The 8403-nt window shown below is 50.3% G+C and overlaps 1 protein-coding gene across 4 annotated transcripts in view; it reads left to right on the top strand.

Moving 5' to 3' along the window:
* Nucleotides 1-512: 512 nt before the first annotated feature.
* The window catches only part of ASAP2 (ArfGAP with SH3 domain, ankyrin repeat and PH domain 2), a 156728-nt gene continuing 148837 nt past the window's right edge, over nucleotides 513-8403 (top strand). Inside the window, exon 1 of one of the 4 annotated variants that reach the window (XM_067703726.1) lies at nucleotides 513-774. In XM_067703726.1, coding sequence (XP_067559827.1) covers nucleotides 649-774 — 126 coding nt within the window. In that variant the 5' untranslated portion in view covers nucleotides 513-648. The remainder of the gene's footprint in view (nucleotides 775-8403) is intronic. The other 3 variants (XM_067703714.1, XM_067703725.1, XM_067703719.1) reach the window with 3 other exon arrangements.

Genomic DNA, 8403 nt, shown 5'->3' with positions numbered 1-8403 from the left:
GCCCGGTCTGACCCGCCGGCCCGGCGGGGCGCGCCCTGGAACCCCGGCGCGCGGCGGGGGCCCGAACGCCGAGACAATGCGGCGCGCGGCGGCGGCGGGCGAGCGGCTCAGCGAGCCGGAGCGCGCGCCGCCTTCCTTCCTGCAGGCTCAGCTTCCCGGCGGCTGCGGCGGCGGCGAGCGCGCGGATTGGCGGCCCGGCCCTCCGCGCCGCCCCGCCCCGCGCCCGGCCGGCCACCGCCCCCGGCCCGGACCCGCCCCTCTCCGCGGGAGGCGCTCGGGGCCCGCGGCTGGGTGGCGGGTAGTTCCCGCCGGCTGTGCGCGTCCGCCTCGGGGCTCGCTCGGGAGGATAGGCGGCAGCGGAGCCCTCGGCGCGGCAGGCGGACGGGCCGGGCCCGAGCTGCGCGGGGCTGCGCGCGCGCGGCCCCTGCTCCCGCCGCCGGGCCCCGCGGGCGGCCGACCCGCGCCCTGCGGCGGCTCGTGCGGCTCCCGCGGCGGCTGCCCGCGCCGCGGCGCTTCCCTTTGTCCGCCGGCCGGGCGAGCTGCAGGCGCGGCGAGGGCGGCGGCGTCGGCGTCCGAGCGGCCGGTCGGAGCCCTCGCGGCGGCTGAGGCGGCGGCTCCCCTGCGGCCCGCCGCCCGCGCTCTGAGGCGATGCCGGACCAGATCTCCGTGTCGGAATTCGTGGCCGAGACCCATGAAGACTACAAGGCGCCCACGGCCTCGAGCTTCACCACGCGCACAGCGCAGTGCCGGAACACGGTGGCGGCCATCGAGGAGGTGAGCGGCGCCGGCGGGCCTCGCCGGGCGGGCGGCTCCGGCCGCAGGTAGCACCGCGCCCCGCTAGCCCGCCCCCGCCCCGGGCCCGGCTCCCGCATCCCGGGAAAAGTTTCTTTTCCTCGGGATCCGGACGCAGCTGGGCGAACCCTGCCCGCAACAAGCCCTTTGTTCCGTGGAGGTGGCTCAGAAGAGACGGCTGCCGGCTGCCTACCTTGGGCCTTTTTAAGACCCCCCCCTCCTCCCCTCGCGGGGCCCCGGGCCGGGCGGTACCCAGCCCCGCCGTCCCCCCCGCTCCCTGCGCCGCCAACTTTGGCCCGAGAGTCGGGGCCGGCGGTGAGCGGGGACCCCTCGGCTGCTGTGGCCGGGGTCGTCGGCTTGCCCGCGGCCCCCCAGCGTCCCCCTCTCAGCGCGTGGAGTGCCCCTGTCCCCAGCTTGCCCGGCGCGGTGCCCGTGTGCCCGGGACCCGCTCTGCACGACTCTTGGGTCGGTCCGGGGGACCCCGGCTGCCTAGGAAAGGTGTGCACACCTTAGCCAGGAAGGCCTGACCCGCGCCGTGCCGCGCGGCGCCCGGGGAGGAGTGGGCGAGCCGGGCTTCCGATCCAAAGGCCATTGCTGACCCCCGGGGACGTGTGTCTTACCTGCTCGCAGCTCTGGACGCCTCCCTTCCCCCATCAGCCTGGAAAAGGCCTGCTTTTAGTCAAGGTGCAAAGTCATCGTCTAGTGCTAACTAGTAAGCCCTGCACATCCTGCGGAGAGAGCGCTTAGGACCCGCAAGCTTAGGTGACAGAGCAGCCTGGGACTGAAGGGCAGGCAGAGTTCGTGAGTCCAGGGCCACTGCCGACTGTGGTTTGGGGCAGCTCCTCACCTTTCTGCCTTCATTTTCCTTACCTATCAAACGAGACTAGCAATGCATCCTTTCCAGGGTGGTTATGAGGGTCAGAGACACTGTATCAGGTGCTTGGCTCATAACAGGGAACTGGTTTGCCAGCCACACGTGTGCCAGTGTCGAAGAGATGATTAAATTCCTCTTGGCCAGAACGTCAAGTAACGTTCTTAAAATGGGGTATGGTAGGTATTTTAGAAGGAGATGACTGGGCTAGAGTGAGTGAGGAGAGGTCACCAGAGAGCTTTAAATTAAGCGATGGCATTCAGGTTTTTGCCGACTTGAACAAAGCAGCTGCTGTTAGGAATTGCTTGGGGAAAAAAAATACAGAATGTTTTCCCTTAATGGAAATTTTTTTCTTTGTAGACATAAACAGTCAATAATTGGCTAAATCAAAAGTAGCAGATTTAACATTCTGAGTGTTTTAAGTATAGTATAGGGCTTTCTTCCCCCCTTCCTTCCTCACCCCCCCTTTTTTTTGTAGAGGAGAGCTGAATGTAACCTTTTGTAGTGAGCTCTGTGATCCCACATCACTTAACTCTACCTGTATTAGCAAGGCTTCAAGATTATGCCTTCAAATGAGGCAGATGGGGATGAGCGTAGTAAGTTTTTTCAGAAGTGCTGGTTGAAAAGCAAGAAGAAATTTTCACGCTGTTTTGAAAATACATCATTAACAATGTTTATGGAATGATTGCAGCCCAAGAGGTAGCTGAATATCTTTTAAGGGAAGGAAGCTTTGTACACAGTGCCTTAAAAAGAAAGCTTAATTGTGTTTAAAGTTCTGTTTCTTTTCCGTACTGAAGTTTGTCAGTTAAATATTACTAACACTGGCAGATGCTGGAAAGCTAGGCAAATAGGAGTTGCTGTTAAAATTGACGTATCCTTTCCAGATTAATTTTAGTTTGCAGTGTGTAATTCCAGAGCTCTTTTTGTATGCTGTGCAGGAGATTACCCTAGAGCTCAGTTACTGAGCAGATTAAAGAGAGACTGGATTTGGTCATGTTACTAAACTGCAGGCTTGCTCCATGTTTCCATCCAAGAACAAGAATTGGTTAAAGTCTCAAAAATGAAAAAAAAAAAAAAAAAAAACCCAAATCATTACAGGTCTGTCTCACTTTAAGCAAATTCAGTATACATACTAAGATAATGGTACATGTGAGCTTACATTTATGAGAGAACTAAATCTGAAACAGTTTTATTTAACCAGTAATGCCCTCATGTTTTGATTTTAAACACGCATCTGCTCTTCATACTGAAATGAGACGTGAGAGTGGGTATTGTGACAAATTTTCAAGTCCTTGGTCCTGTGTTTAAACAAATGTGTCATGGAATTAGTAAACTAATTTTAAACTGGTTAATGTTTGTGAACCTATTATTTCCAAGATAGGTTATGTCTGCTAAAAATCGTCCTACAGTTGAAGTGTAAGGGTTTTTTTTGATATGTACACCTGTAGCTGGACTGTGGGTAGCTAATGGATCCCTACCCTGTACTATGAACCTCACATCTGTTGTATTTATTCCTCATCCCTGCTTTACACATGAGGACATTGAAGCTTAGAGAGGTTAATTTGCTCAAGGTTAGAGAGCTAGTAAGTTGAAGAGTTGGAGTTTGAACTTGGTTTCATGCTGTTTTCCAAAATGATGCTGCTTTCTGTTACTTTTAATAATGCTGAATTCTCTAAATTACTCCTTTGTCAGATGGACCTGGGTTCAAGTTCGCACTCCACCACTGGGCAATTGTGTGAACTTAGGTGAGATACCTAATGTTTTCTCATTTTCCTTGGCTTTAAAGTCTCAATCACAATACCCGTCTACTTCAGAGGGTTGTGAGGGTTTAATGAGATAATACACAGCACAATACCTGGTAGACAACCAGTTTACTAAATGTTAACTGCTTTAATAGATTACATGATAGTTAATCCATAGAACCTGATGAGGGTGTTTGGCCCCCAAGCCAGGATTTACATGGGGGGGAGGGGAGTAAGGGAAAGGAATGGTTGAATGAGTAAGTGAATGGAAAACTGCTATATGTTCACTGTTGCTTATTTTTTAACCAGTTTGTTGTCTTGGCAGCAGGTCAGCACATAGATAGCTGTGTTTTAAAATTTTCACTTTGTGATCATCGCTTTCTCTTGGTGAAGTAATTGTTTTGCACAATTTTAGCAAAGTCTGGTACTTCAACTGGAATCTGCCCTGTGTTTTTGGAAATAATGGAAAAAAAAATAAGTAGTTGTGGCTGAATCTGAAAACCCTCCTCCCCCCCCTTTTGGGGGTTTTTATTGCTGTCTCAGTTTCTTTGAGTCTGAGCTCTTTGAAATATTCTCAAAATAGGGAAAAATTGTATACATGTGTGGGATATTCATAGTTAGACCCTCCTTTAGAGCATCATCCATTCTGTCTTGCTTATTTGGCTTTGTCAGATATGTAGTTTTAAAAATAAATTTGATGTTGACTCGTGAGTATTAAAATTTAATCTACTTCCTTCCGGGCCATAATTCTCCACTCTGTTGTCCTTGGTTGCCTTGGAAATCTCATTGCTGTCACAAGCGCAGGGTTCTAACTGCAGGGGTAGAATGAGCATCTGGGCTGCACAGACTCCCAGGGGCCTTGCTGTCCTTGGGGCCAGAAGCCCCTCCCAGCAGTTATTAGTGGGAACCCAGCCTATGGCCTACGTACTTTTTAGGCAAGAGTGTGATTCTGAATCTTAGCCCTTTGTGACTTGTTTGAAAAACAGCGCTTCCACATCCCAGACTAACAGATTTTAGATTTATTGTCAGAAGGACATCATCTGCTTGCCCAGTTCCTTCTTATTTTCGGAAATGAGCCTCTGTGGATCAGACAGGGCCAGCTTGTTATGCTGTGTCCTGTAATCTGGATATAGGTGTCTGGAAATTTTCGAGTCATTCAAGGAGGGAATGATCCCTTCTTATGTGATCCCCCATTCTCCCCCACCCCCCATTCAATTTCTCTCTTTCTTGTGATTAACAGTAAAAGTACTAATGCTGTTCGTGGTGAATTCCAGGCCCTGTCATTCATTCTGTATTTATTAAGTGCTGCTGTGTGCTAGGTGATGGGAACAGAATTCCCAAGAGGCATGCATTGTCTTTGAAGCAACCTGAAGCTTAGTGGGAGAGACAGATATCCTATAAACAAATCAATGCAATAAAGCGTGGTGAGGCCGTAACCACAAGGCTGTCCAGAATCATGGATGCCTAGGGATGGGAGTGCTCAGGTGTGCCTGGGTCCATGGTTAGGGGGGCCTTGCATGATGATGTGCAGTTGAGTCTTGAAGCCAAGGTAGTCATCTGTGGCTTACCACATGCTTTAATTACTGAGGGATCTCAATATAGGCTCTTGTATCTGCCTCCCAGCCTTAGGTAAATATTGATCCACTCCTGAGGCGGTGGCCATCTAGGCCTCTGGTTGGATTTTCATAGCCAATCCACAGAGGGCTGCTCAGGCCACGAATTTGGAAGAATCCTTGATTCTTACCCTCCACATGGCCAGGCCCTGATGCCTTTCTTTGTGGAGCACATACATTCTAGACTTGCACTGTCCAATATAGTAGCCTAAAATTAACCCTTCAGTTTCTCAACTGCCCTGGCCACATTTCAAGTGCTGATAAAGCACAGGTGCATTGGACAGCGTAGGTTTAGAACATTTTTCTCATTGCAGAAAGTTCTGGACAATGGTTTTTAGACGCTTGCAACTCAGAGAAGGGTTCACTGACCAGCTGCATTGGCATCACCTGGAAGCTTGTTAGAAATGCAGACTGTCAAATCCCACCCTAGACCCGTGGAATCAGAATCGAGGGTTTAATAACATCTCCAGGTGCATTATATGCACATTAACGTTTGAGAAGCACTGTTCTAACCCTGGCGGCACATTAGAATCACTTGCTGGGGGGCTTATAGAATAGAGATGCCTGGCCCACTCCATGAAATTCTGACTTAATTAGTTTAGGTGGGGCCTGAAGCATTGGCAATTTTTAAAGCCACTCCCTAAATGGGGTTGATAATCACTGCAGTAAAGTAATGTAATGTCAGGTAGTGATAAGTGCTCTGAAGAAAAGTTACACAGAATACAGGAACAGAATGTGACTCTGGAGAGCAGGAAACTGAAATCAGGAAAGGCCTCTCCGAAGAGGTGGCATTAGAGAGAGCCCAGAAGGCAATGAGGAAGTAGCCAGGGGAGAGCAGCACGTGAAAAGGCTCTAAGATGTGCCTGGCCCAGGCCCTGTTGGAGGAGAGAAGTGGGCGTGGGAGAGGGTGAGGGCCAGGCAGGACCAGATCACAGGAGGTCTTCTGGGTCTTGGGAGGGAATTGGATTTTGTTCTAACATGGTGGGAAGCCGCTGGAGGGCTTGATCTGATTTACATTTTAAACCTTTCCCGGTGGTTGCTCCAGAGAGAATAGATGGGCAGCGCATGAGAGAAAAGAGGGGGACCAGTTGGGGCTGGGGGTCATCCAGGCAAGAACGTCGTGGCCTAGGTGGTAGCAGTGGGGGCGACGAGAGGTCTGATGGAGACCCTCTGTGTTGTCTGTGCTGGGGGGCGAGAGGGACAGAGCAGGGCTCCCGTCCCAGCGAAGGCAGAGGCCAGGCTCGGTTCACTCGGGCGCTTGAAGGACGGGCCTCCTGGTGTCCCTGCAGCAAAGCTGACACTCTGCGGAGCTACTTAGTGTTGGTATCGAGGCCGGCTGTGTGCTGCTCAGCATGACTGGCTGTAGCACTTGTGTTGGGGCCAGTGCTGGATATCCATTTTGTTCTCTGCAGACACTGATAAGGGAAGGGAGAGAGTAAGCAGAGTTGTGTAGACAGGGCCGGTGGGGTATGTCTGCTTCTCTCCTCTGCTGTTTGTAGGCAGATGATAGCAGGTGACGCTTTCTTAGCTGTGTCGGATGCCTGGGATACTGTCCACATTCAGCTCCCTAAACACTCCTCTTTCCCACTGCAGAGAGGTGGTGAATTCACCTAGTCCCACCACCATAGGAAACCGCCTTCTTTGCCTATACTTTCTGTGTCATGTGGCCTTCAAGTGGTTGCCAGGGCCCTTCCAGGTACTTCTGTACCATTATCGTTTTATCATGTGGACGATGTGGAATAAATGGACTGTCAACCAGAGCTGGAATGCTTGGGCTGAATTTTTATTTGTATTTGGTTGTGTTGGGTTTCTTGATTTGTAAATGTGTGTGGGCATCTACCAGTATTTTGTTACCACCAGGGGCCAGTGATGGAAAAGTGGGCGGGATTAGCTCCTTCCCCATAAAGCACTTATTTTGTGTGTAGTTAGTGTTTATCCTTTTAGCCCTTTTTTTTTTTTTTTTGCGGTACGCGGGCCTCTCACTGTCGTGGCCTCTCTCGTTGCGGAGCACAGGCTCCGGATGCGCAGGCTCAGCGGCCATGGCTCACGAGCCCAGCCGCTCCGCAGCATGTGGGATCTTCCCGGACCAGGGCACGAACCCGTGTCCCCTGCATCGGCAGGCGAACTCTCAACCACTGCGCCACCAGGGAAGCCCCTTTTAGCCCTTCTTTTTGTGCCATGGACCCCTCTGGTACTCTGGTGAAGATGGTGGACCTCTTTTCAGAAAGATGTTTTAATGCATTGAATAAAATACATGGGATCTCGAAGGGAACCAAGTATATTGAAATATATTTCAAAAATATATTTGAAAATCTGTGTCATAGTAATATATGTTTCTTTACTAAAGCATTAAATATCAAGATTTGGTTTTGGGTCTAATAAATATTTTAATTTTGAGGTACTGATGAATGTAAGCAGTATTGGAGCTGTTTCCAACACCTCTAAAGCTATGTAAGTATATCTTTTGTTGGAGTCGCAGGTACTGCTAATACCATCACGGTGTGTTGCTTACATTCATAATTGAGGGAAACGCTGAATTTCATTTGGGGGCTCATGAAATCCAGATGTAATTCTTTTTTCCAATCCAAGTTTATGAACCCCCCTGAATTCAGGCTAAGAATTCCAGGCTTATTGGTAAGATTACTTTAGTCAACTGTATTTTGGAGTGAGTGAGTGACTCTGCAGCAATGCTTCTTAAACAGGCTTCATAATTATACCATCATTGTGATGAATTGGTTCTTAGAGTTGAGCAGAGAGGGGTGACACCCCAAGCCAGCGTTATAGTTGTCCAGTAGTAAAGGTGCTTAGAGGAGCTAGGGGTGGAGGGTGAAGCTGTCGGTTGTGGTTTGACAGCCATGGTGCTCTCCGCATTTTTTCAAGGTCAGGGCTTGGCAGTTTCTCATGTGGTCCTGGTTTAGTTCATACCTTCATGCATGCCTTGGCGTTCAGCAAAACTGTGAATTGCATCTGATGAGTCCTGTGGTTAGGGCCTTGAGCTGGGCCGCCAATTCTCCTACTTTTACCTTTCTTGTTTTTCTGGTTTGTCATATGCTGTCCTTGACTCTGGAGGGCAAGCTTGGATGTGAAGTGATAGATTTACAGGTACCTTCCGCCCAGACTTCTAAGGCAGACTTTGAGTTCTGTCGTGTTTTCAGTGAGGTTGCGTGTTTGAAACAATGCTGTTGTTGCATGAGTGTGTTTGGGGTATCCACAGCATGACTGAAGTGTTACTGTCAGTCCCTGTTGTTGTTTTTTCCTTGCCTTTTAGCACTTATTGGGCGCTTACTGTGTGCCAGGCATGCTTTAAGTTCTTTACACATATTAACCCTTAACTTGCTTGATGATTACAAAAACCCTGTAAGGCCCAGAGAAACTGAGCCACTTT

This window comes from Pseudorca crassidens, chromosome 14 (assembly GCF_039906515.1).
Source record: "Pseudorca crassidens isolate mPseCra1 chromosome 14, mPseCra1.hap1, whole genome shotgun sequence".
Classification (NCBI taxonomy): Eukaryota; Metazoa; Chordata; class Mammalia; order Artiodactyla; family Delphinidae; genus Pseudorca; species Pseudorca crassidens.
Note: the sequence above shows the minus strand (reverse complement) of the source record. Positions and strands in the feature narration are given on the sequence as shown.